The sequence below is a fragment of the Pholis gunnellus genome (genome assembly GCF_910591455.1).
Source record: "Pholis gunnellus genome assembly, chromosome: 12".
NCBI classification, from domain to species: domain Eukaryota; kingdom Metazoa; phylum Chordata; class Actinopteri; order Perciformes; family Pholidae; genus Pholis; species Pholis gunnellus.
Window position 1 is genome coordinate 4494480 of NC_136539.1, and position 26219 is coordinate 4520698.

Genomic DNA, 26219 nt, shown 5'->3' on the forward strand with positions numbered 1-26219 from the left:
TTTCCCCTTGTCTTCTCTGTACTGCCCCCCCCCCCCCACACACTACCTTACTGACCTCCATTAGGGTTATTGTCCCGGGCTTTTAAATAAACATGATCTTAGCCTGAGCTTCTCCTTATTGCATTCAGTTAGAGCATCCCATCCCTCATGCTTGACTGGTTGCGTCCATCAGCTCTGGGGAGCCTGACTTGCTGCAAAAATCCCAGCAAATGTACGCAAAGCCGCTACAGCTGTTGGTTTAACCTTTGAGTGTCTCCTAAGGAGCACGGTGATATTTACACTTAATAAAATTATGCCTACCAGGAGAATATGCCGCTGACATTTGCCATTTGTCAAGTTGAGGTGGCAGCGAGGCTCTATGAGTCATTAGTGTTCAGGGTACAGTCGAGAGTTCCTCAGCCTGCAGTCGCCCATTACTGCACACGGAAGCAATCTCTGTAAAGATCATACGTAATTGTCACATTGCAGTAAAGGAGTCTTTTCGCCCGTATACCTGCATAACACTAATTCTTCTTTTCTTCATCTTTTTTTATCATCTTTCGCGCAGCGTGAAGCCAATCTTTCCTTCATTCTAACGCAGTGTTGCATTTACAGTAGCAGTAAGTGTCAAATAGCCCTTGAGCTGAAAGGTGGTGATTTTCTATGGAGGGACTCTTTGCTCACATTTCCCGGAGCGATCTGGCCTCAAGTGGAAAAGGAGGTTGCAGTTATAGATATAGATGAAAAGTTAACTGGCCAGCAATGGCTGTGCACTGGTACAGTATGTACCGGTGCGGGTGGCAGAAGTTAGGGAATAAGGGAGGGACCATGTGGGAACTTAAAATAAAAAATACATATTTTCCATCTTACTCATAGTATTTATCAGTCTAGATTGTTTTGGTGTGAGTTGCCTAGTTTTGGAGATACCAGCGAAGGCAGACATCTCTACGGCCGCTATTTCAAAAGTAGGCAACTCACACCAAAACAATCTAGATTGGGCATTAGCTGTCCCCCAAAGCAAAAAATAGTACTATTTAGTTTGCCTATCCTCTTTTTGCTATCATCTGTGCCCCTTGCAGCTTTTCTGCTTAGTATGTCATTCTATGCCCTGTAATAATAGAATAGGTACATTGTTCATTGGGGATCTTAATCTAAAGCCAAAAAAGAAAAACTAGGATATTAATGAGGAGCTTAGAATAAAGGGGCTACATTTCTCAGTCAAAAAGAGGACGAGCTGCACAGGCTTGGTTCCTTCTGAGAAGAAGTCTGCTCAGGATCATATACAAATGATGAGTCCTTTCATAGCACGGCCGTTGTTATGATGAGGATGAATTTGGCCTAGATTAAACATACGGTATACAAGAATGTTTGCTTGTTGGGTGTTCAGAACTTGTTGTTGGTGCTTCGAAATGTTGATTGTAGGTATGTAGGTTGTGTTTTTGGTGCGCATTTTCATTCTAAAATTATATTTGAAGTCGTCATTGATCACAACAACAATGAGATGCAGTGGGAATACATCAGAGATATTACAATGAGCATAAAAGAGGAACACGAACAACAGAAGTAATGTACAGTGCCTATAAAAAGTATCCTCTACGCTGTTCCCTCCAGGCTTTTTCATGTTTTATTCCCAAGGAAACGAAAAAAGTGTACTCAAGAAGTTCCTGAAAACTTTGTATTTCTAGTACGTGTTAGTAAGTGTTAGTTTGTAACATTGAATATTCATAAGTTAATAAGCAACAACCAAAGTTAAAAAATAAGAAAAACAACAAGTTAAGGTATAATTTATTAAGAGTTTAACACTCAAAAATCTTCATTATCACGTTTTGATTCTAAATCCTAATTTGTGTAAAAAAACACTTTCCTGTGCTTTAAATCAAAACCACAAAGGTTGTACTTACTGTTTTAAAATGTGTCTCTTTTTTTAAAGTGTGTTTGAGCTTTTTGGTTGAGAGAAGCTTTTGTGATTGTTCATAATGCATGCTTTGATGTTTATTTGTTGTTATCATCTTGCTTTTTTTCCGTTTAGTTGGTGCTTGCATAAGGTTTATTGTGTTCCTTCCAACACAGGACAATCCTCAAACTCACCTAATGAATCCTTAGCTATCTCAGCATTCACAGTGCTTTACCCACATTATCTGACCCATACTGCTTTATTCAAAAAACACTCAAAACGGAAATATTACAACAAAAATGTATTCTTAGACTAACCTAAGATAATGTGGAAATAAAGACTAACGTCGACGTAGCTCAGAAAATCCACCACAGTCTAGGTAATTATAGGAAACAGAGAATCGACAGTTACAATATTGAATTGTGTACGTGTTGTACTTCAAGGAGTGCAGAAGAAAACGATTACAATGTTAACAATGTATAACGATATATTCTAAGGATATATTCTGACAATAAATTCTAGTGATAGATTCTAACAATATATAAAGATCGATTCTAACTATACATTCACAGGATTTATTCTAATGATATATATTGATATATTCTTACGATGGACTCCAGGGATATACTCATTCTCACGTGTCAACAGTCACCACCACAATCACTGGACTATGTTTACTGCTGATTACCCCTGTAGCCAGAGAGACTAGTAGCATTCATTTGACTGGCCCTGTTAAAAACAATACATATATTATTATTACCGCCTCGCTGTTGGAGGCCTGTTGGACAACCAGTCAAGTTGTTCTGCTGTACGTTTATTACTGTAGACGTTCAGTGAGTGAAACGCAGTCACATTCCTGACATCTATAAATCCACATGCTTTGGCCAGTAAAGCTGATTCTGACAGTAGACAATGCTTTAAATATGTATGTTGCTGCAAAAACGCCAAACGTGGATGCTACACACACATTTTCAACCCAGCAGCATAGAAGATCCATAAAGTCAAGGAGGGCACCCCGAGAGAAGTGTCACCACTTCAGAATCCCAGCAAATGTGGTCACGTTCTCCCCTTTTGTTGTTGAGTCATGGAGGTGAATAACAGCCAGTTCAGTGATTTTATGCAGAGCATTATGATGTCACAGTGAAGTTGACCGTTGACCTTTTGGATACAAAATGTCATCACTTCATCATTTATCCTATCAGACATTTTGTCATAAATAGCATATGAATTCTTGAGTTGACGCCAAAACATGTTTTGTGAGGGCACAGTGACCTTTGACCACCAAACACTGAACAGGTCATCCTTGAGTCGAAGCGGACGTTTAAGCCAAATTTGTGCCACAAGGTGTTCCTGAGACAGACGATCTTGAGTAAAAACGTAGTCAAATTGCTGCTATATGTCAAACCTCCCATGAGATGTGCAACCCTCTGACTGATAACCATCTGATCATTTCTGTGTCTTGCACCTATTCCTCTTTTTGGTCATGTTAGGGTGTCATTGCCTGTCAGGAAAGTCAGCATAATGGTGTGGGGATACTTCTCTCCAACACGGAGTCCACTCCTGAGTTTTCCTTTGTCTTTTTAATGCGTGACAGTGAACTGACTCACCAGCTGGATGAGCTTCCAGAAGCAGGTGTATTTGACCTAAAATCACTCATCAAACATTTGCACTTCACGCAGGTAATCCCTCGCGATTAAAAACTAACAAACAAAAAAAAATATGGCTGATAAAAAAAAACCAGTAATGATTTAGGTGCACCATAAATACTTTTTGTACAATTTGAACTTAATTTCTCTTTTTCTTCATTTGTCATTAAAGAGTCTGTTCCTACTTAACAATTCTTCAGTGATGCAAAGTTGTGAAACCCTAAAACATGAATAAATCCCAGAGGTGGAGCTAATCACTAAGATATACTCGAGTACGAAGTACGTAAACCAATATGGAAACTATTCGGAGCTAATCGTATGCAACTGTCTGCTCGCTGTACTGCACTGCTCCTCATTATAAACCCTCTGGAAGATCAAAACTTGCAAAAGAACTGGAGGCAAGACGCTGCGCTTGTGTGTATTTGCGAGCACTCAAGAGGGGACGGAAACGGAGGCAGCCTGAACTCCAGGATGCTTCCCCTTCTTTCACCCAGAGACCCGGCACAACAAAAGCCTGCGTCTGCGCTCCAGTGAGTCTGGATCCCTTTGGCCTCCATTACTGGCAGGGTTGAAGGCAATACTGCAACTTCATCCTCATCGAGCGGGTAAAACCGTAACAAACCATTTGATGGTACACTTACAGACTCGCTTGTTTGGTCTCCTCGCTGTCGCTTGAACACACATGAAGAGTCTGTTTAGGAGGAGTTTAAACTGCCGGATTTTCAGAAGACTGCAGCTATCGTGTAGATAAAGAAATTAGGCTTCCCTGGATAACAGAAACAAGGTTGCAAATACACGTTAAAAAAAAATGTTTATACCAATAATCTCGTGGCCAGACACGTAGGTGATCCTGTCCCAAGTGTAAAATTAATTGCTGTGAAGTTGTCATGCCAAAAATCTAAATACTTTTTCTTAAATCAGATCTACACTGTCTAAAAGAAAAATCAAAACAGTGGCAAGCCAAGCAGAAAATAATCAGTAACATCACACAGCCCATGAAGGACACTGATTTTCACTTTGATCCTGTTTGATGTCGTTTGATTTTGTTTGCTTTTGCTTTGGTGCCCACGTGCGAGCGCGCCCCGCACACGAGCTGGAATTCTTTTGGAATCCAAAAAAAATTAGAGTGCGACTGCAGAGCGGCCAAAGGTCACGTTTGGAAAACAAACTACATGACAACGGCGTTCTCTTTTCATATCGTGATTGGCAATCTTCAAATGCAGCCCAACAAAGAGGAACAGAAAGAGAAAAACAAAAGACAAACAAAGGCGAGGCAAAATTGAAGTTGTCAGTTTGTACCTGAGCTGTCCCAAACCATCCCATTCTGCAGCCAGTGGGGGTTTTCTGTCAGTCGGCAGCAGACTTCTATACTTCTTGCCTCTGTCACAGCCGTTCCATATCTCTCTGGAGCTGTGGCTTCTATACACCTCTGGGTCTGGGGCTTGAAATGACTAGGTTGGACATAGAGGGAGGAGGACGCAGATGACAAATATATATATCAAAATCATTCAGTTTCCAGAATAAAGGGGGGGGGGGGGGGGCGGACGTGTGGGCAGGTGCGGACTGGACTGAAGAAATTAAAGGCAGTCTTTGATGTAGGCAGGGTAGGAAACTATGTATGGATGCTTATTGAGCTGAGGAGGAAGCACGTTGTTCTTTTGTGCGAGTGCACAATGTTCCAGCGCACACAATGATGGAGTCAGAGAGCCATTCTTCTTCAGCTTGACCTGACTGTAGCACGTGATGCTGCTTTCTATTTGTTTGCTTGCTTTGAGGACTTTCATAGTCGGGTATACAAAAAAAAATCCCCAGAATGCCTTGGAATGATATTGGAGACGGCCGAGGCATTTTGTTCAGAGCTGGGAGTTCTACAAAGCTGTGGAAGGGACCGGTTCGATGGCAGGTGCAGACGGGCCTCTCTTTCAGGACCACGATGTGAAATCTTTTCCCGTTTTCTTCTGACATTGTCAGGGCATTACAGTCGACTTTTCTGATTCACACCGCGGAGCGATCGCTCCGCTTCTTCATAATGTCAGATCCATTTTCTGCTCCCTTGCTCGCAAACAGCATATTCATGCACAATTTGACATAATGGCAGAGTTAAAAACATGAAATTATAAGGAAATGTTTCACCGAAGGCTATAATCACATAAAAAAAAAAGCTTTCCCAGTGATCTGTAAGATTGCTCGCTGCAGTGAAGTTTAATAGTTAGAGCATAGCACCCCCTGCAGGCAGGCATTATTCCCTGCTAATAATACCCTCAATTCTCAGACTGAAGTAGAGGCTTATTGTTACCCTTTCACTGCAATTACAGGCCTTTCTACTTTGATTGATGGGTAATTGAATTGGTTCGAGCCTGTATGATTTCCTTCCGAATTCGCCACTCATATTCCAATCTTGGCTCCAGATCAGACAAAGCCAGTCTCCCAGTAATTAAAGACGCCAAAGCCAGGTGTAGAACTGGGAAACTAGGGAACCAAAGCCACATGAATGGGACTGATTAGGTGTTTAGTGAAAATGAGATTTTCTGGCTCAAAGACAAAGTACAGCCTCTCACTTGGTGCGCGGCGATCGGTGGGGTGGCAATTGACTGCTGCTGATGAGGTACATGAGGTAAAGGCCCTGAAAAAAATGACATCCCGCATTCATCGCGCTTACAAAGGAGTCAACGGCATCGAAAGTCCGAGTGGAAATCTTCTGAGAGATGAGGTTCAAGCACGAAACCGGCTTTTCAATTGAACTTGTGTGGAAAAATAGAATAGACGTTTGGTTCTAATTCGGCAGAAAAACAGCCCGTCCCAGATCAGTTGTGGAGATTATGAAGCACAGAGAGAAACCAGCGTAATGGAAGCCTTAAAACGTGAGAAGAAAAGTTGGATTTGAGCTGAGGCAGTTTTATCTCACCATTGTTGTTGTTTTTAAATGGAAAGAATACACTTTTCTTACTAGACAGTTTACTTTTACATCATGGAACGTGTGTTCTTTAAGTTCAGTTGTGGGGGGACAAAAAAGCCACGTAAACGGACAGTTCACCCCCAAAATAAAAAATACTTCTTTTTCCACTTACCTGAAGTTCTTCTAGATTGTTTTGGTGTGAGTTACCTATTGTTAGGAGATATCGGACATAGAGATGTTTGCCTTCTCTCAAATACTTTGGGACTGTATGGCACTTGGCTTGTGCTGCTTAAAGGGCAACAACAACAAAATACATTTGGAAAACTTAACAGCAATGTCTCTTTCCAGAAAGAAGTAAGAAAGCAGTTATTGAACATAGTAACTAAAAAAAAGTTTAAATATACTTCCAATTTAATATTGGAACAAATGCATGAGTAAAAAGATTTTTCTGCATGTTCGGTGGCAATGAATGAGGTCAAAGCATCACACATTGGTCCTGAGCGGTTCACAGCTGTGGTCAGGACAAGGTCAGCGTACTTTGGGGCGGTGGGTGTACGCCAACGGACTGAGGGGGAAATGAGACTTTTCTCTCCCTTCATTGAGACTGGAATGGATTTTAATCAACACATTATGCCAGTTGTTAATTGCTTTTGCCGCCCGCTGCTAAAATAATTTGCTACTTTTTTTTTTTTTTTATTGTAGTAGTAGCCATCTGTTTCAAAACACAGGGACGGGATCAGGCCCAGACCTGTGGTGGATGTTGATATGAGATACAGGCAGCTAATTTGCACTGCCACCACCTTTATTGATGAGGCTACGAATGTGTGGAGAGATTCACAACGAGGGTCTGCAAATGGAACGCAAAGCTACATTGAAATGAGGAATATTGATCATCAGAAAAAAAGTCCTTTCATTCAAAAATCACACTCCGTTATTCAGTCATGTATCAAAACGATACATGACTAGTCACTTCTGTACAAATGTACACGCCAGATGATCCTGTGCATCCTCTGAAATAGTCATTTTGGCCTTGAGGAACAATGGCCTCCTTATGAGGCTCACCCCAGCTTTAACCCGTCCGTGTCCCTTAATTGCTCGAGGCAGCAGACGGACACGCTCAATAGTGTCTAGGAGGGACAATAGCCACGAGGAGCTCTGCGAGAGAAAGCTCTTACCCTGCTTCACCTCATATTTACTCTAATCAGTCTGTTGAGGCACACGTCACCGGGCGTATGGATGGAGCGCTCAACACCTTCTGCTCTTCTCTTTGGTCCGCTCTCGGGTCTTTGCTCTGTGTTTTATCGTTGATAGTCAAGCTTCTGTTCGAGTGAATGAGTGAGGGTACGGTCTTGTGTTTGTTCTATGTGCAGCCATAGAGAGGTGCAGGGATGACTTATTGTTGTAGTCCAACAGGAAGTTAGCGCCAATGGGATTTTTCCCCTTGATTTTGGAAATTGAAATGTATGACACTTACACGTTTCGTTCAGCAGAATAATCTTCACATGTGAACACTTTTATGATCTTTGAAGCGTGAATGCAATCGACAGAAATAAAAAGCTAACGTTAGACTATGATTACTCCACGGTCACATGACTTCATGTCACCACCACTAAGGTGGAAGTGTTTAGTAGTTTTATTTAGCTACTTGTTAGCAACAGCCTCTTTCAAGACATGGAAAAGCTTCACAGTCCATGTGAGAGGTATTTACTGATGTACTTTATTTTGTAGAACAAAACTTTAAAATATCTCAACCTCTCTGAAAACCCTATTTTAAGGGATCTAAATAAAAATCCATTCAAAGAAAGGATCGATATAGAGACAAGGAAACAGAAAATGCTAAAATGCTGACTCATTTCCGGGTTGTATGACTCATTCCTGCAGCATTCTGTAGAAAATGTGTTTCATCAAAGGGGACAGACAATGAAAATCCAAGTAAAGACAAGATGGATAGTAGCTGCATCCAAGCTGGAGAGTGAACCAAGCATCGAGTTTCCTCTTTATCTCCGGGGGAAAGTTTTGAAAGCGGTCGGCCGATGACAAATCAGATGAGAGAATCCAACAACTTACATCTCCGCTGTTCAAAAAAGCAACTTTACACATTCAAGGAAAATCACACCTCATTTCTGCTTCATAATCAGATGACATGGTTCATTGTCTCTGTGTGAAGTCTCGAAATCATATCTACTTCCCAACACTTCCTCCAGAACTAGTTACAGAACTGTAATTAGCTGTGTGGAGAGCCCATTAATCACTGTACCGGGCATGTACAGTATGTGTCTTTTATATAAGAATTTCTCCTCGGTGGCTCTGTCTGTCATGCATATAGCATTTGCAGCATGCGTGTGTGTGTGTGTGTGTGTGTGGTGTTATACTGCAGTATAGTCTGAGAGGGCATCCTTTAGTCTAAGAGATGCTGCGGCTGCCGCCAGGGTTTGAAGGCGACATCTCAACGGGAGGGGACCAAGCCATCAAAGCGAACATGTACTTTAATTACAGGTAATCTCGACTCAGAGACACTCTTCCACTCCCCCTGCTCTTCAGAACTTCCTCCTCAATTACCAAAGTGCCTCAATTAGGCCCTAAATAAGCAGTGGACACGCACAAGGGAGAGATGGGCAAATTGCAATAGAGAGGGTAAAAACAACGGGCCCCATAAGAGTCGGTGTGATGCAGAGGCAATTAAAAGACAAAAAAAAAAGTGTTCCACCACGCGGGGTGAAAATGAGGAAAAAAAAGAGAGAAAAAGCTCTTTGATGAGCTAAGTGGAGCTTAAGAGGCGATGGTCGAGGAGAAGAAAGAAGGAGAAAAGAGAAATTAAAGACAGATGATTGGCAAGAGGGCTGATGTCACACTGTTTCCCTACAGGACCATATGTCGAGAGACTGGAATGTGTGAGTAAGTCATGATTTCTATAGAGCAAGTGGACGTCCCACAGGCAGCTGATTCTCTACACTCTCACTGCCCCCCCCCCCACTCACGTTCATTACCGGGCCCAAGCCCATACACACTCCTTCTACTGTGAAACTTACCGTGGGCTTTTTGAATGGACAAATGAAGACCCTGTCTCTTTTAATGGGCTTATTCTGCGTCTAACAACGGCCCTTGTTAAGGGGGGAAATATTCTTTAGCTGCAGCCGGCAGTTAAGTGCATTAGTCAATTAGCTCAAGTCTAACCCCGAGCGATTGTCTGATGAATTAACGAGAGAAAAAAATACATCATCAAGGAACACGAGGAGACATACACACACACCTACACACACATGAACTCACACACACTCACACCTCTGTTTATGCTGTTTGTTTGCGTGAGTTGGCATGTGTACTCACCAGTGCCTGTCTGTGGACGGCAGATTCATGCTGACCCGGGCTGGCCGGTTGGAAGCGGAGCTCATCTATGACCACAGCAAGCTGCTCATAGCAGACAGGACTGTCATCACCGGTCATCGCTGTGAAATGGAGCAAAGTGCTGGGCGCCGGGATGAGCAGTGATGTGATATAGAGTGTGTTAAGGAGGAGGGGGGAAAGAAACTGTGCAGTATAATTTAGTCTAAAGGAAACAGCCCTGCACCCCAGCTTCAAGATTGAGTCGATTCTCCTTTGGTCACTTTTGACATTTCATGCAAAGTTGGGAAAAGAAGAAGCTCAACAGCTTATCAGGACAGCTCAGCGTGTATCCAGGAGAGGGCAGTGTTATCCAGAGGAAGGGTGGGGACTGCACTCAGAGTTTGATCTGAGCAGATGTGTGCGAGGAGCATCATTAAGCAGCATCTGTCCACTCAATTACCCCCTTCGTTAGTCTAATCCGGCTTTTCTTTTTTCTTTTAGAGGGGTAATTAAATTCACCATCAATTGAATCACGGTGTAAAACAAGTTGCGGTGAAAGGGTGCAAACAGGCTTTCTAAAGGAATTATGGGATGGCCAAAACGAGAAAGAGGAGAGAATCGGGACTAGAGGTGCACAGGCTGCACACGACGCATTGTAGTCTGTCATCAGCATGTAAAAGCACGCAGGGAGCTGAAAATGGGCAAAAGATTTTTGTTTTGTGGGAATGAAAATTTCAAACAGAGCCTGTTGAAATTGATGCTCGACCATCTCCAGAAGGAAGTGTGGATGTAGCGTCTGCTGACAGTATGGGATGTGATGTAAAGGAAATTCAATCGGACGATATCTTTGCTTATATATGCCTGTGTAGGCCTTTATTATAATAATTAAATATTTGATAAAGCTTAGCATTTATAATAATTTACAAAATATGTCATGTTTTATCCCCACACAAATACATAAGATAGATTTTACTTTTAATTACATTCACAGTCATATATCTAAAAGTTGCTTTAATTAGCTTGTTCTACCGACAAGAACAAGAGGCCTGGTATAAAGTGACTAGAAGAAAATCTATATTCATACGATTAATACTGAAGATCAGAAGAGGCATTGCCACAAACTAACACAGGAGAACAGAGACAGTTGACATGGAAGGACGTCACAAATTATCGTAGCTGGAACAAACTGATATTTACGGGTTTCAGAAGTTGACGTGAAACAACAGCGGGAAAAACAAAGAGCAGCAGCGTCTCGGTTTGTTTCATGAATGGAACGTGTCCTTTCGTGCCACAGTCTGCCGTAACACCATATGTGGCTGCATAGAAAAACTCAGCAATCATAATGAGTGGAAATCACAGAGGAAAAGTAAAACCTATCCCAGAGGTACGAAATCGGCAACGCAACGTCAAAATGGCTGCTTAAAGAAGGTCCCATCCATAACCAGCGCGCACAGACCACAGCACTTTCTGAACAGCTGTGAACCTGGATAAAAAGGGATTTTATAAAAGCATCGTTCTCATCGATCGAGGGGGAGAGCAAGAGGAGAAATAGAACGACTCGAGTCGGCCAGCAAGCTTCCCCGGCTCTTCTGTAAAAAAAACGCAGGATGCGCTGCGCCCCGTTCTCTAAATGTCGATGAGGTCGTCGCCGCTCTCGTCGCTCTCCACGGTCAGCTGACGGGTCCACCACTTCTTCACCTCCGACCCTGAGGAAGCCTCGTTGTTGACGGGGTTCATCTTGCACACTATGGACTTCACACTGGTGCGACCTGACACAACAAGCACAAAGAGACCAGAGAGCATTCACAGCCTGGTTCTTGTCCGGTCTAACTGATTTTCTTTGTCCAGGCCACTATTGTTAATAAATGTTTGTGTTTTACTTATTGCCATGAACAGATTCTGCCATCGGGAGCCTTATGCTATCCGTTTGTAGTCTGAGTAGTATTGACCAATCCCTTTCGAGCAGTCTGCGGTTGAATGCAGGTAAACAGTCAGTGTGGAGAGTAAAGAGTAAACAGATACGGAACACATTGGCCGTAAAGTAATCTAGTGACCCACCGGCTGCCATCTGACGATGATTTAGCTTTTTATTGCTATTGCTAACGGCGGCACACGTACATGAGGCCGGGTCGCTGCCATGGATTTTGCCCCATTTTTTGTCTGAATTTGTTGTTATTTTCGTCTTTATTACTGGAGCACTTGTGGCACATGACAGAATACACTCATCAACATTGGAGAAGAAAGCATGAGGATTGGATTCATTCGTCGGGAGCACAAGACAGAGTGCAGGACGAGAGGAGGTGGACTCTGTGATGCTTGCTGCTTGAACATGTGACAGACAGTGTTTCCCTAATGTTGAATGTTTGCATTTCTCCTGATGCAAGTAAAAAAAACAACGCACAGGAATATGCATTACTGTACTTGTTGTTGGTCATGTTTTTCTTGTGTGGGCTACAACTAGAGTTTGTTGTGCAACACCGTGCTGTATGATGACAATAAATCTTCCTTGAATTATTGGTTGATGAGCTTGCTAACGGGCTAACTTTGTCGCACACTTCATCTTTCACATCTCAGGTTGCTAATCGGACTGTAAACAACGAGCAGCGCACGGAAAAGGAAGTCCTGGCCCCGGATGTCCACTGGCTACACCGAAGCCCCACAAATATAGCCCCTTGCCTTGCGTTCCAAGATTGCTTGTTAACTGACCTGTCTGTGTAAATACATTCCTTTTTCTGTACTACAAGGTCACATAAAACCCTGGTCTTCCACGGCAGAGAGACACACTTGAGTCAAGCTTTGCTAAAACTCACATTGAACAGAGCGTTCACTTTAGAACTGTGACACTTAGCAACAGACGGCACACAGAGCTGCACACACCTGCAGGCAGCCGCCACTGTCCCAGCTTCCTCTGCGGTCTCCCCAGGTCTGAAGAGTCCTGCCTGTAGCCTCCTCTGTCTGACAGCGTGGGGCTCAGCAGCTGCTGGAGACCGCTCATCTAAACAAAGAGAAGACATCCTTTTGTTTCACCACTGCAAGCGCACACCCTGTAGATTATATGATGCGCCTGCTATACAGAACACTGTGTGCGTGTGCGAGTGGGCGGGTGTTGGTACGGATGCGGGGCTTCACCTCAGGCTGCGAGGGGTTGTCTGGGTTGTTAGTGTGGTCCTCACTCGGCAAGGTGGTCTCTATGCTGGGGGGGTTGAGGAAGCGGCTCAGCTCCTGCTGCTGGCTCTCTCTCAGGCTGTGGATGATGCTGCACGACTGCTGCTGCTTCTGCAAGAGGGAAGACGGACATAATGTGGTCAGTGTGTGATACCGCAGCGTGTATTGTACATGTGTGTTTGCAAATTCCCATGGGAACGAGTGTGTTTTTCGCGAGGAGTGTTTGTGTTGGGAGACTGACCGCCCGGATGCGTTTGAGGCATTTCTTGAGCCACATGCGTATGGTTTGTTTGGCAACCTCTTCTTCGATGGTGTACTCCAACTGTTCCCTGGCCAACAGCTCCTCCAGCTGGAGAGACTTCCTAATGTCCACTGAGCGATATGACAGCATGCTGTATGACACACACACACACACACACACACACACACACACACACACACACACACACACACACACACACACACACACACACACACACACACACACACAGACAGAGACACACAGACAAACGACCAACATGCTTAGTGGAAAAGAATTATGCTTCCGTAAAACTGAAGATCACCAGGGCTTTCAAGCAAAAATACACTTTAGGTGAAGCTGCACAAGTTAACATTGCCCCGAAGTGGCACCAAACCATCAAGAACTGAAGTTTAAAGACCTTTAAATCCTGAAATGATGTATAACTCTACACACGCAGGACCCTTAATTCATTGTTTTGAATCAGGGAGTGTCAGTTGTTGAAGACATTCGGTGCCTACTTCTCTTTAGAAGCAGGTTTTGTTACCTCCTGTGCAAAATATAGAGTTCCTGTCGTGATGATCCCTCGGACCAAATCCAAATATTCACTTAGAAATTATGAGTGAAATCCTTCTCTAGTTTAGATTTGACATGTGAGTTTATCAAACAATTACATTTCTTCTTTTAAAAATAATTGTAAGGTAGGAAAGGAGTGTACAAGTGTGCAGCTTGGTGTTGATTTTGTTATATACACTGTATCTGCGTTAAGTGTATGTGGGGTTCCATGGTCACCTGAGCACGTCATGGAAGGTCACATCCCCTCCGCTGTGCAGTCGCTCCATCTCGTAGCACATGTGTTTAAACAGCAGCTTGTCTTTGTCCAGGTCCACCTCCAGCCTGCCTCGGAGCAGCCGAAGCAGGAACTTCACCCTGGACGTGGGAATCAACCCCTGGGGAGACAGTCGTAGAAGTCAAATTAATCACCCTGATTCAAGTACATGATGAGACTTAGACATGAATTGTAATCTTCAATCTTTTAGAGTCTCTGGCTTTAAAGCCTGAGAGTAAAAACACTTAATAACAATTTATTTTTACTGGAGCCTTTGGTTTGTTGGACCACAGTTACAGCTAGTGACTGGCAAAGGTGAATAGTGCTGGGGTGGAACCAAATAAAAACATATGTCAGGGCTGCTGCTCACATATATATATATATATATATATTACTGAGGTAATAAATCAAGTGAGAAGTAGAGTCATTTTCTCTTAGACTTCTATACAATCAGACTTCTTTTTACAACCAGAGGAATCGCCCCCTGATGGTCAGTAGAAAGAATGCAAGTTAAGGACACTTGAGCATCGGCTTCCCTTTTCAGAAGAACAGGTTGCTGCCTGGGATGACATCATGGATAAATGGAAGGGGGGGGGGGGGGGGGGGGGGGGTTTACATTTTTAATCCGGCACACACAGTTCTAATAACTTCAATTTAAATACTCAATGCATACTTCATTCCCTTGAGCCCTTCTCATCAGCTCTCACCCTGCTTTTATCTTCTCTATATTATGCCTCGCTCATAGCCATATGATCATCACCCTCTCCCCTTCGCTGTGTCCTCGTCCTCTCTCCTATTGCTAATGTCTCACCTCCCGTTTGTCATCCACCATGTTCCAGATGATCTGGAAGTGCCTCAGGTCATTATAGCTCAGCAGCTGGTCCTCCTCGGTGGAGTAGAACAGAGAGAAGTTCTCCACGATGATGGCTGCAGCAATAGCAAGAGATATTAATAATCACGGATGATAATATTCTATAATGGCGAGTTTTCGTTTAAAGATGCATCAATCGTCTGTGTTTGCAAGACAATAAATGCAGGTTGTTGTGCTTCCCTTTATAGCTCTAAAGAGCTATTTATCTTATGATGCAATGAGCCAACAGCACTGGCTTCTAGGAGACTAAATGAATCAGAATATAGGCCACAATAAACTAAACTCTCGTCTCCGGAGGAACTCTTTGCCATCTCTTTGAAAAGATGACAAACCCATACGAAAGAATGATTCATGAACACTGCAGTCTTGCGTCACATAAAACAGCATGAAGTAGAGGCCTTGCTGTTGCTAAATCACAAGTTTGTGATCCTATTACGTCTTTTATGCACACACACAGTTGTGTCCCGCAAACTGTGTGAAAAAGACATGGTCCCCACAATGTCATTAATACAAGAGCACCTGCGCACACTGACCGACAAGTAGGTTGAGCATGATGTAGGCTATGATGACATAGAAAGAGCAGAAGTAGATGAGCGCTCCAGCGTAGTTGCCACAGTCAGTCTCCCAGTAGCGATGTTTATCCGGGGTGCAGAATGGGGCCTGAACCTGGGGACAGAAAAACAACAACATACGGGGCATTACAACTTCCCAAACGTTCCCTGAAATGTAACGCTAAAGGGTCGGTTCACCCAAACTACTAAATTAAACATATGTGTGGTATCTAGCCACGCAGATAGCCATGTCAGCAGTTTTCATTGGGGCTTCTTTTTCATTGATAGAAAGTGGTCCTAGTAAAATCTGCTAACAGTGAGGTCTGTGAGTACACAAAATTATAAGAACAACTGTGAGTGAACCCACTCGCCTGCATGTTAATGGGCTAGCGGAGGAAAATTGAGGTGAAAATTGAGACACAAAATATAACGTTTACGATACACTGTATTTTTCCGGGTTGGGAATAGATGGAGTGTTCTTTGGTCTGCCAGATCTGCGGCCCATCTTACCATACAGTCGTGCATGATTTTATTCCAATCCTCCCCGGTGACAATACGGAAGAGAACGGTGATAGCCTTTCCCGCTGTGGAGAAGTTGGCATGCCTGTGACAAGAGGAGACGGACAGCTCCGTAAAACTGTATCTACTGTACGTGTTCATGTGCAGTGCTCGTCAACAGGAGGACAAAAAAAGGCAGCATCCTCACCGGTTGATGTTCTCTCCGTACTTGACGGTTCCAAAGAGAACAACGCCAGCAAATGCATAGCAGAGGAGGAGGAGGAACATGCCCACGATGATGAAGAAGCTCTTGTACATGCTGACTACCACGGTCAACAGCAGCATCTTCAGAGTCACCTACATTCATCACACACACACATCCGTAAGCATATTTTGTTAAGATACAAATCCTTATTTATTTTTTGGCAAAAGACACCAAATTTAGCAGATTCTTGAGCGCAAATATACTCACATGCTTCCCACATATTGTGAAGAATCTGAAGACAATCACACATGTGCCCATCATGTAGGTATATGCATTCTAGAGGGGGAAATAATATAGTTATATGCAACATTGACTCCACAAGAATTTCTAAAATGTTCTCTTCGTGTGACAGGAATTTGTCGAACCAGTAGGGAGAAGTGCAGGACTATCCAGATGACACCCAACGACGTGACCAGCAGGTCGTAGCGATTCCGTCTGCTCTGCCAGTAGCCCGCGGGAGACATGGCTATGAGCTTCATGGTCACCTGGAAAAAGACAAGTAACATCACACACACACACACACACACACACACACACACATATATATGCCCAGTGCAGGCAATCAAACCATTAAAGTGACAAATGAGGGTAACATGCTCACCTCCAGTACAAATATAAAGGTGAAGACTACTGACATGGTGGCGAGGGGAAATGTCACCTGATCGTCCACGTCCCACTGGAGAGGAGAGCAGATTCACACACATGTCAGTAAGTCAGTTCACATCATATCAATGTACCTCATTGGAACATCTTCATTGTTCTGGAAATGCAAAATAAATACAAGCTCATAGGAGATTTAAAAAAAAAACCCAGATACATTAGAAATGACATGATGTATTGCAAATTGAGGCTTTACCTTGACTGAGAGCAGCACCGACTGTGCCAGCACCAGCACAGCAATGCCCCGTTTGAAGAAGGGATGTTGAGTGATGTCATACATCTTGGCCCTGAAACCCCCGTTTTCTGTCCAGCAGATAGAAGACCACACTTATAAAACAAACACGTCTCTGTGGGAATCATTTCCTTCAACATGTTTCTACCATCAAGTAGTGGACCCTCAGTCCAGAGTCAGTGATTCAAATTAGCATGTCTAAACTGGCTGTAGCTGTAGGTCTTTAACAAAAGCAGCTGATGCTTGAATCCGTGGTAGTGGTCCTTCCTGTCCAGCAGATGGCACTCATGGACTGCTCGGGTGTTGACATCTGAGCAATAACGCTTGATTGTGCTCTAGGTTTCCACATACACGAACAGATTTGGTGAATTTTTGCAAAGGGAGGTTTTTGTTACTGTTGTATCTCATAAAACAGAACTCGAGCTTGAGCAGGAGATGCAGAGTCTTCTCTGAGGCACATTAGGAAACTGAAGCTGCTTTAAAAAGAAACAAGAGGAGCTTAAGAGGGTAGTGGCATGTGCTGACGCCCACCCAAACTCACAAACAATACTATATCCCCTTTGCCACAGGGGCAGTGTGGGAAGTACGGGAGGGTCTCGGAGGGTCTGAGTCTCCTTGATTGACCTCCTGAAAGCCTCAACTGTAAAATGTGGGGTCTCTTAAATCATGAGACAATTATTTCTAACTTGCAACTGTCACCAAAATGTCTTTTGAAAGCTTACTAGTGCCCAGTATTCATTAATCAAACTGCTAAATATGCATTCACAAATATGAGTAGTGAGTGCGAGAGACGATGTGTGACGTAAATGTCGCATCCAGCCAGGAACGCAACAGGATGCGCCGATTTGTGCCAGTTTGTGGACCTAATTGGACCACTTATGGACATGTCTGATCCAGCGCCTTTCGTGAGAACCTGGTTTAAAGAAAGACGTTGTCTCCCCTCTCTTCTCTTCGACCAGGACAGCAATGAGAAGAAGCTGAGCCGAGGTCTGTGCGTCGAGTTTGAGCGTGTTTGCATGTCTGTGGCAAGTGAGTAGTTGTTGTGTGGTTGTGTGAGTGGCCATATTGTTAAGGTTATTAGCCTTAGTGATGTGTGAACAGCCAAGTTGGCTTTGCTTGTATCCATGAAATTGAGAATCGAGTATCTGACGGGACCCCCACATTGCCACCGGGTGTTCCGCACACTGCACAGGAGGACTATGACTGCTCTACGGGATTCTATTTCCTCATTCACATGCATATTCTTAAGTTCATGCTTGTTTCACGTGTCAGCAGTCTAGCTTTGAGTTTGGAGAGCGTTGTAGCATGTTATCCTAGTCACAACGTTATCCACATCAAAAGCGGGGAGTTTAATATCTAATAAACATGACACAAAATCTAGTGGCGGTCTCTGTGATAACATATGACTTTTTACAAGCACTTTTGAGTCGGACCATGTGAGTTCGGGCCAGCTCGGCGCTGTTATGATCTGCCAGCAGTGAGCGGGTGGCGCCGGTGCAGAGGGGCCTCTGGATGCGGATCAAAGTCTGGCTGATACCGCCGGTGTCAGCGACACCGCTGACTAGAACTGAAGCCATTGATTTCCTGTTAGTTCTCAGCCTCGACTGTACTAACGGGCCATTTTCCACACCGCCTCCGAGGCACGTTCAACTACTATCGCGACTCTTAATCACAGGAGAAAGAGCGACGGCGTGAATGTTCCGTGTTCCTGCGTCGACATGTTATCGATAGCAACGTAGTTTGAGTGTGTGTAAAAAATGTAAGGAAACTCAATATTTATCCGGTTGCCGCTTGTCCGTGAATGGGATTTTTAGTGCGGGTGAAGCTGGTAGTTCACTGCAACAGGTGAACATTTGATACCCTCTATGAATTTCCTGTAGAAGGCTGTGACATGCACGTTATATCTGTCCTCCTATTCAACTGCTTCATTACGACTGCTGGGAGGCGTCAGTCCTCAATGAAAAACAAGGACCGTAAAATGCGGATTAATCACGCCAAACAAAACTGCGGGCACACACGCCACATGGACAATCAATTCATAATGCTGTGATTTATGCCACTGCTTTGTACTGCAGAATGTTTGCCGAAGCATTTGTCTTTTTATTTTTTTGCGTGTGAGTACCTGGGCGAGGGGGCAGGTGCAGAGGTTGGGCTATCTTCAGTCGACTCTTCAGGTCCTCCCATCTCCTCTGGTCCACTGTGAGGAGAGCGGTGCCCTGGCGGCGGGAGAAACACAACACATTAAAATCCTGGTGGCAATTTTTTTTTTGTAAGCTCGGTTGCAGCATCAGTGACATGGTTTGAACCCCCCCCCCCCCCCCCAAAAAGCATAGAAAAGCATGATGCTGCATGATGCTGCATCGCTGCGCGTGGCTCTCTTTACCTTGTTCTCGTTGAAGTTTGCGATGACGACGCCCACAAACAGAGTGAGTCCAATCATGCATCCCAGAAACACAAAGACGTGGATGTAGATGCCATGGATCTGCAGGCACAGTGGTATTTAAACTGTCACACTGTTCTCATAATATAGACGCCAGCGGTGAAAAGAAAGACTTTGGTGGAAATGAGTGGTAAAAGTAAGGTGAGGTGAGGTACCGGTCCGACGCGGTGAATAATGACATCTCGGACCTCCACCCAGCCTTTCAGGGACAGCACTTCAAACAGAGCCAGCATGGCATTTCCCACATTGTCAAAGTTGAAGTTACGAGGGTTGGCCCTGAGGAAGGACGGAGTTAATACATCAATCACCATAAATAAAATAAATAAAATAAATAAAATATATAAAATAAATAAAATAAATAAAAAGCACTCTACCAGACTCTCGGTACCCAGAAACCAGGTTTCTTCTCTCCAGGCTTCAGCTTCAAGTTGAGGTTTTTGGAAACGCTGACGTTTATTCGGAATATACCGTGGCAGTCGTCCTGCAACCAACAACACAGTTCACAGCAAAACACAGAATGAAGCAACCATTAGAACAGCTGTTAGTGAAGTGGCTTATCATGTGTGTTGTATGAAATAACAACTCAAACATTTTGAAATGATAAACAGACTGGAAAAAAGCTGTACTTGTTTTTGCATAACGCACTGAGAAAATAGTTCTTAAAGGATTAAAAAGTCTGTTTGAAGACAACATGTTTCTCCTCATTGCTACGTAAGTAAATGGATCATTTCAATGCACAGAAATCATCGGCGCATTACCAGTTCTCCTCAGTTAACTTGTTGAGTAGACTTGTTTGTAAAGTAAAATATTGGCACAAGCTGAAAGAAGTATAATGACTGTAGTGTGATAAAGGTAACCACTGGATTATTGATTGACTGGGAAAACCCCTTGTACTTGTTCAGCTCGCGGTTCCCTGCGGGGAGTGTGGAATGGGGAGGTGGGTGGTTTAGTGAGGAGATTAGGTTTCTTGCTGTACCCGTCTGAGGATATGGGGGTCGTTGCACTTGGCGAGCTTTCCGGCAAACAGCTGAACCCCGAAGCTTGCGAACACCAGCATTAGTGTGAGGAGCAGAATGGAAACCTGCAGGAGAATCAATCAGGAGTTTAAGGCAGACGGTTCAGCGTAATCCATGAGTGCGAGATCAGAGAGCAAGCTGAGGGAAGTCAGACAGCTGCAGACGTGGAGAACTCAGCTGGGAAAATCCACGTCGGACCAAGAGGGAATCGGTAACTAAGCAAGCTCCTAATAATATAATTCTAACACTTGGCAGGCGATGGAAAAGGCAAGCCAACGCCAGAAACGGGTGTGAATGCAATAGCAACAAGAGCACAGTGCTATAGAGGGGAATAAGATGCATTCATGTGCAAATCTTGGTGGTATTTTATGCACGTATCCACTATAATTCATAAATACTTAACCGTCAACCTTTTTCCAAAGCATATCATAGTCCTTCACACATCTAAAAGCTTTTCGAGACCATCTTTACAGTTTAACAGTGTCGCATTAAGTTTAATGTTACACTGCACTGAGGTATAAATAAATAACTACCTGCCAGATGCCAGAGCTTTCTCCTGATTAAGTTTTTCGTAAGTACGCTGAAGAGTGAGAAGCCTGAGTCATGTTCATGCACATTTACGTGCATATGCCCAGAGTGCATATCAATGGGGACTAACATGAATCGTATGTAATATAAATCTCTCTTTCTGCTTCTGAGTAAATGTAATGTGTGTAAAAATAAATAAAAAAACTAAAACACTGTAAAGCTAGTAGACCGTGAAAAGATTTGCACCATTCTGCTGCACACAAGTGGAAATGGCTAAGAACGAACCAGGAAGATCTCCTTGAACCCTTTGAGAACCTCCCGCACCACCTTCCTCATCTGGGGTACCAGCTTGAAGATCCTGAGCGGACGCAGGCAGCGCAGCATCATCAGCAGCTGAGCCCCAGACTCAGGAGGGACGTCAGGAGGCAGCCAGCACAGGAAGATCAGACTCACCTGCGGAGAATAAGACCAACAGTGAGGAAGGCAGCAAGCGGTTAGGGCGAAAAAAGAAAGGCATCGTTGCAGTTGCAATGCGTCCACGTCACAGATTCATCATCTGATTTAGCAACCCTGGAGATATGTCATACACTAAATCCGTCTTTTGCATAATCTTTGCACACCAGATGAATAGCCAATTTGAACGTGAAATGAACTAAGCTAGGTTGAGATTACTCACAAGATAGATGAAGATGTCCATGACCCCTCCAAAGTCTCTAATGACGGCGGTGGGGGTGAAGAACAGGCCGTCGGCCATGATCTTCAGGTTGAGCTCGATGCTCATGAAGATCACGAACACGTACTCCCCGATCTGAAACAAGAGAAGCACGACAGTGTAACGACTGTGTAACGACAGTGTAACGACAGTCGCGTCTCCCAATCGAGCCACCGATCGCTCGCTCAGCTTTCCATACCTGCAGTGTGGGGGCATGCATGACCCTGGTGAAGGGCGATTCGAACATCATGGAAATGCACGAGCAGATGGTCACCACGATCATAACCCAGTCCAGATAGGTGACGAGGCCCAGAAGATCGCTGCGGGGGACACGTACGTTAGCATATTGTTTTGTTAAACAAGAGAAATAGTTTATTAGTCGTAAGTGGGTCAAGACAGGTATTTGGTTTGCAAACCAGCAAATAATTCAAGAGAAAGAGAGGGGGCAGACAAAGGGAGAGGGAGGATATGTGAGGAGAGGTATCAGAGAGTGAGAGTGAATAACACTCTGTGTGTGTGTGTGTGTGAGCAATCTGTTCTGCAGGAGTCAGTAAAAAAAAAGTAAAATCCCCCCGGCACCAACAGTATCTGATACAAAGGACGAGCTCTCATTTTAATAATCAGACCGTGTGCTCTCCATGAATTACGATCAGGCTGCATAATGGGCCCTCACTTCACAATTTTCATTCCTTACCGCTAGTTTTTTTGGGCAAGCACATCAGGCAGGTAATAAGAATTAATAAGTATTCCACTGCTGTAGGGCGGACAGATCAATAGCGAGAGAGTGAAGGGATCAATAATTCATCACACTTACTACAGCTGGTGGTACTTGGTGTTCTTCACCGCTCCTGTTATGGGGTCCGTTTTGGATCTAGATATGAATTCATACAAAGAAATTGAATTGTTGACATGTTGATAAAACCTCACACAAGGATATTCACCCTATGCTGCAGATTAAACAGTACAACATTGGTTCAACATTGGTCTAAAGCAGAGGTCTTCAACAGGGGGTCCGCGGAGGTACTGCAATTGTCATTGGTATCAGCTGAAGGTATGTTTCTAAATGTCAGTAGCACGGCCGCCCTACTCACTGTGCCTTCACATGTTTAAAATAAAAACATGAATATATGAACCTGTGTATTATTTGAATAGCTTAGTATTGAATGCACAATAAAGAGCTATGTTTATACATGGCACTAGGCCCAGTTTAATATAAAACACAATTTTATACAATATATAATATATAGTCGGGGGTCCCTGCTCCATCTCTCTATCAGTTTGGGGGTCTTTGGCCTGAAAAACATTGAAGACCCCTGGTATAAAGAAATCAAAGACAGGTGGGTCAACCTTAATATTTTTTGTGTATTTACTTTACACCATTCTGAGCCACGGGAAGCTGCCTGGAGACACTTGTCAACACCTTTAGAACAAATGGAGATATATACGACTGATCTTACGCATTGAAGCGAGCCCGCACAATCATCCTGCAGAAGTTCCTGAAGCGGTGCTCCCGCCCCACGATGAAGAGAGGCTTGTCAAAGTACGGATGGTTCTCCCTCAGTTCCTCCTCCTGGACTTTTCTACGAGCACAGAGATGGGACAAACACCATTTACTACACAGAATAGCCATGAAACAGCAAGGACTGAACAGAAATGTCTTTTTGTCAGATCAATTGGTCAATGCTTGTGTGTGTGTGTGAGAATACCTTTTCATCTCAGCTTGTTCTTTCTTCTCTTGGATCATCTTGATCTCACTGTCCTCCCTCTGCGCATTACGGTAGCGTACCGTACTGGAATGCTGGGGGCAGAGAACAGATGATGAAGGTATAAAAGACACTTTCTATTTGTATTTTTTATTGTTTTCAAGAATACTAGTGGAATGCATAAACAACAAAACACTCAGTGAGGTACAGCGTGTCAGTATTTGTGCGTGTGCCGCGCTCACATCCTGGGTGAGCGTCTCAAGCGACTTCCCCCGGCTGATCCTCTGACTGGTGGACCCATGTCTCAGAGATCTGCAGGTGCAAAAGAGCAAACATGTGTAACGCAATACTTCGCAGGTACGTAAGATAGTACTTGTTTGCATTTGTGGTTGTGTGCGTGTGTGCGTGTGTGTGTGTGTGTGTGTGTGTGTGTGTGTGTGTGTGTGTGTGTGTGCGTGCGTGCGTGTGCGTGTGTGTGTGTGTGTGAGTGGTCAGACCTGCGCTCCTGCCGGATGTGATGCTGCACACTGAGTATGGAGCGTTCTTTGGCTGGCTGGCCCTCCAGGGATCCGCTTAGAATACGCTGTCTGATGCAAGCCCTGTGAAACACAAACATGTTTTCTTACTCTCTCCTCGTGATAAATGATAATGAATATTAAATATATAAATATCATTTAAATATCAGTGCGTGAGGTCACCGGCTGGTAACCACAACGCAGCCGGATCTGGTCCAGCTTGCTGCCTAAAGAGCTATCCTCGACCTTCGTCATTCGCGGCCCCTGACAGTGGCAATCCAGACTGTTATTTGGAAATAGGTTCCAATCATTCCATTAGTCAATGTGTGTGTGTGGGCATCCCTGTGTGTTCTGGCTAACAGCAGAGTCATGTCCCAGAACAGGGCTAATGACGCCGTGGGCACCGACGGCGCGTGTACTTCAATCATTTACGGAGACTCTGAGCGATTCCTTGTTTATTGGCAGTGAGTGAAAGCGCCTGCGCGTGCTGGACGTTTGTCCACGCGACTGTGAGCCCTAATTGTGCGTTTGCGCGGATGATGGCAGGCCAGACAGAATGTGTTATGACTACTGATATGGTGTCTATCTTCCAGACTGACTAAATAAGGGGGGGGGGTGGGGGGGTTGTACATGGTGCCGGCGAGCTGATCCACACTTAGTGCCAGCTCTGCCATGCTGAATAGAAAATCATCCATTTACTTCATGGTGATGAGTCTGAAGTGGGTCTGTGTGTGTCTCTGCGTGTGTGTGTGAGACTATGAGGGAGAGAGGCATTAACAATGCCAGAGTGCTGTTACAGCAGAGCTACATCTAATGCAGACTAGGACGTCTTTCATGACCGTGGATGATGCAAACCAAACACGTCGACTGCAGCTGGGGTCTCCGAGGATGGTGTCAATGCAACATCTTCTGATCTCCCGATTAAAGCTAGGATTAGTAGACTTCTTCAAAAATAGTTGAAACTCTCATTACATCCTGACACTAGTCAATAAATTAAATATTCTGAAAAAAAAAAAAAAGATGAAACACTGATATCTGTGGGTGTAGCAGGACTGTATCATTCCATTCGGGCCCGATAAAATGATTGGGCGACCTTAAACTCTTCCACAAGCTGTTAGCTCGACAGCTGCGAGTGCTAACAATAGCCATGTTCGTTGTTTACATTCCTTAGGATTATTTAGCGACTTTTTCGCTAGATTTAGCAACTATTGGAGCTCGAACTGTCAGCTACTTATGTTGGAACAGAGTTGGCAACGGCGGCGCTGGGTTTTTTGGTTGGATAGTTTTCCTAGCGTGCTCTCGCTGGTTTCTCAAGGTTACCAATCGTAGCTTTCTTAACAGTAGACCACAGACAGCTAACAGTCAAAAGCGGGGGAGCTGTTTAAAGTTGCAGGTCAAAAGACGTCCACACACGTGGGGTTAAAATTAAGCAAGATTTGGTTGAAAAGTGAATCTCTTTAGAGACATCTGCGTGACGTATAACGATGATTTTTCTTGATGCAACAATGAAAGGTGGAGCGGGAGACATAATTAAAATGCTTCCTTAATAAACATTGAAATACAGTCACTGAAATGTTGTTTAAAAAATTCAACTAAATTAGTTTACAACCTAGATGCCCAGATGACCAAAATGATGTTGTGTTGCGGAGGTGTCAGAAGTGTCTTACCGCAGGATTTTATTGATAGTGTTCTCTTTTTCCAGGAGGTTACGAGCTCGGATGCTAAATATTGACCTGCGGAGCTGAGAGAGCACATGAGAGTCCATCAGCTGTCAGTTTGTTAAATGCATAGTGTACCATCCAAACACACACCATACAAACAACAATTGCTACTGCTACTGTATCTTCTGTATATATAGCCACTAAAAGAGTTGTCACTTTCACATTCACTATCTGTGTGTGTGTAAGTAAGAGAGTGCGTGAAAGTACCTTTTGGTCAATATACTTGTTGTCCTCAATGGCTGAGCGTTTGGAGTGGTCACAGGAGGAGGACGATGCGGAGGGCAGACGCCGGAACAAACAACTGGTGTCCTGCTGCTGACGATCAATGAACTGCTTCATGAAACTCTCCCTAGAGTACACAACAATCAGCACACACACACAACGCAAAGAAGTGTAATGAGCGGTTCGCTACTGAAGAACTCCATATGCTTAAAGAAAGTAATCACATTTGCAACGTAGCGGCCGAACAATCTTGGTACAATATATAGTCGGTGGGAGCTCCTGCTGCAGCGGCCGGGTAGATGGGCTGCAGAGGG

At 44.0% G+C, this 26219-nt stretch overlaps 1 protein-coding gene across 1 annotated transcript in view; it reads right to left on the bottom strand.

The window, feature by feature from the left end:
* Positions 1–11365: 11365 nt before the first annotated feature.
* Positions 11366–26219, bottom strand: part of nalcn (sodium leak channel, non-selective) — a gene marked incomplete at both ends in the record, with an annotated part of 65208 nt that continues 50354 nt past the window's right edge. Inside the window, 28 exons of the mRNA XM_079169579.1 lie at positions 11366–11508; positions 12617–12734; positions 12869–13015; positions 13146–13296; positions 13935–14092; positions 14783–14898; positions 15376–15508; positions 15904–15997; positions 16100–16248; positions 16364–16432; positions 16522–16641; positions 16758–16832; positions 17013–17119; positions 19171–19264; positions 19432–19530; positions 19644–19764; positions 19863–19969; positions 20465–20569; positions 21318–21485; positions 21709–21840; positions 21944–22064; positions 22559–22615; positions 23202–23324; positions 23451–23542; positions 23690–23759; positions 23945–24046; positions 25630–25703; positions 25891–26032. Coding sequence (XP_079025705.1) covers positions 11366–11508; positions 12617–12734; positions 12869–13015; positions 13146–13296; positions 13935–14092; positions 14783–14898; positions 15376–15508; positions 15904–15997; positions 16100–16248; positions 16364–16432; positions 16522–16641; positions 16758–16832; positions 17013–17119; positions 19171–19264; positions 19432–19530; positions 19644–19764; positions 19863–19969; positions 20465–20569; positions 21318–21485; positions 21709–21840; positions 21944–22064; positions 22559–22615; positions 23202–23324; positions 23451–23542; positions 23690–23759; positions 23945–24046; positions 25630–25703; positions 25891–26032 — 3187 coding nt within the window. The remainder of the gene's footprint in view (positions 11509–12616; positions 12735–12868; positions 13016–13145; positions 13297–13934; positions 14093–14782; positions 14899–15375; positions 15509–15903; positions 15998–16099; positions 16249–16363; positions 16433–16521; positions 16642–16757; positions 16833–17012; positions 17120–19170; positions 19265–19431; positions 19531–19643; positions 19765–19862; positions 19970–20464; positions 20570–21317; positions 21486–21708; positions 21841–21943; positions 22065–22558; positions 22616–23201; positions 23325–23450; positions 23543–23689; positions 23760–23944; positions 24047–25629; positions 25704–25890; positions 26033–26219) is intronic.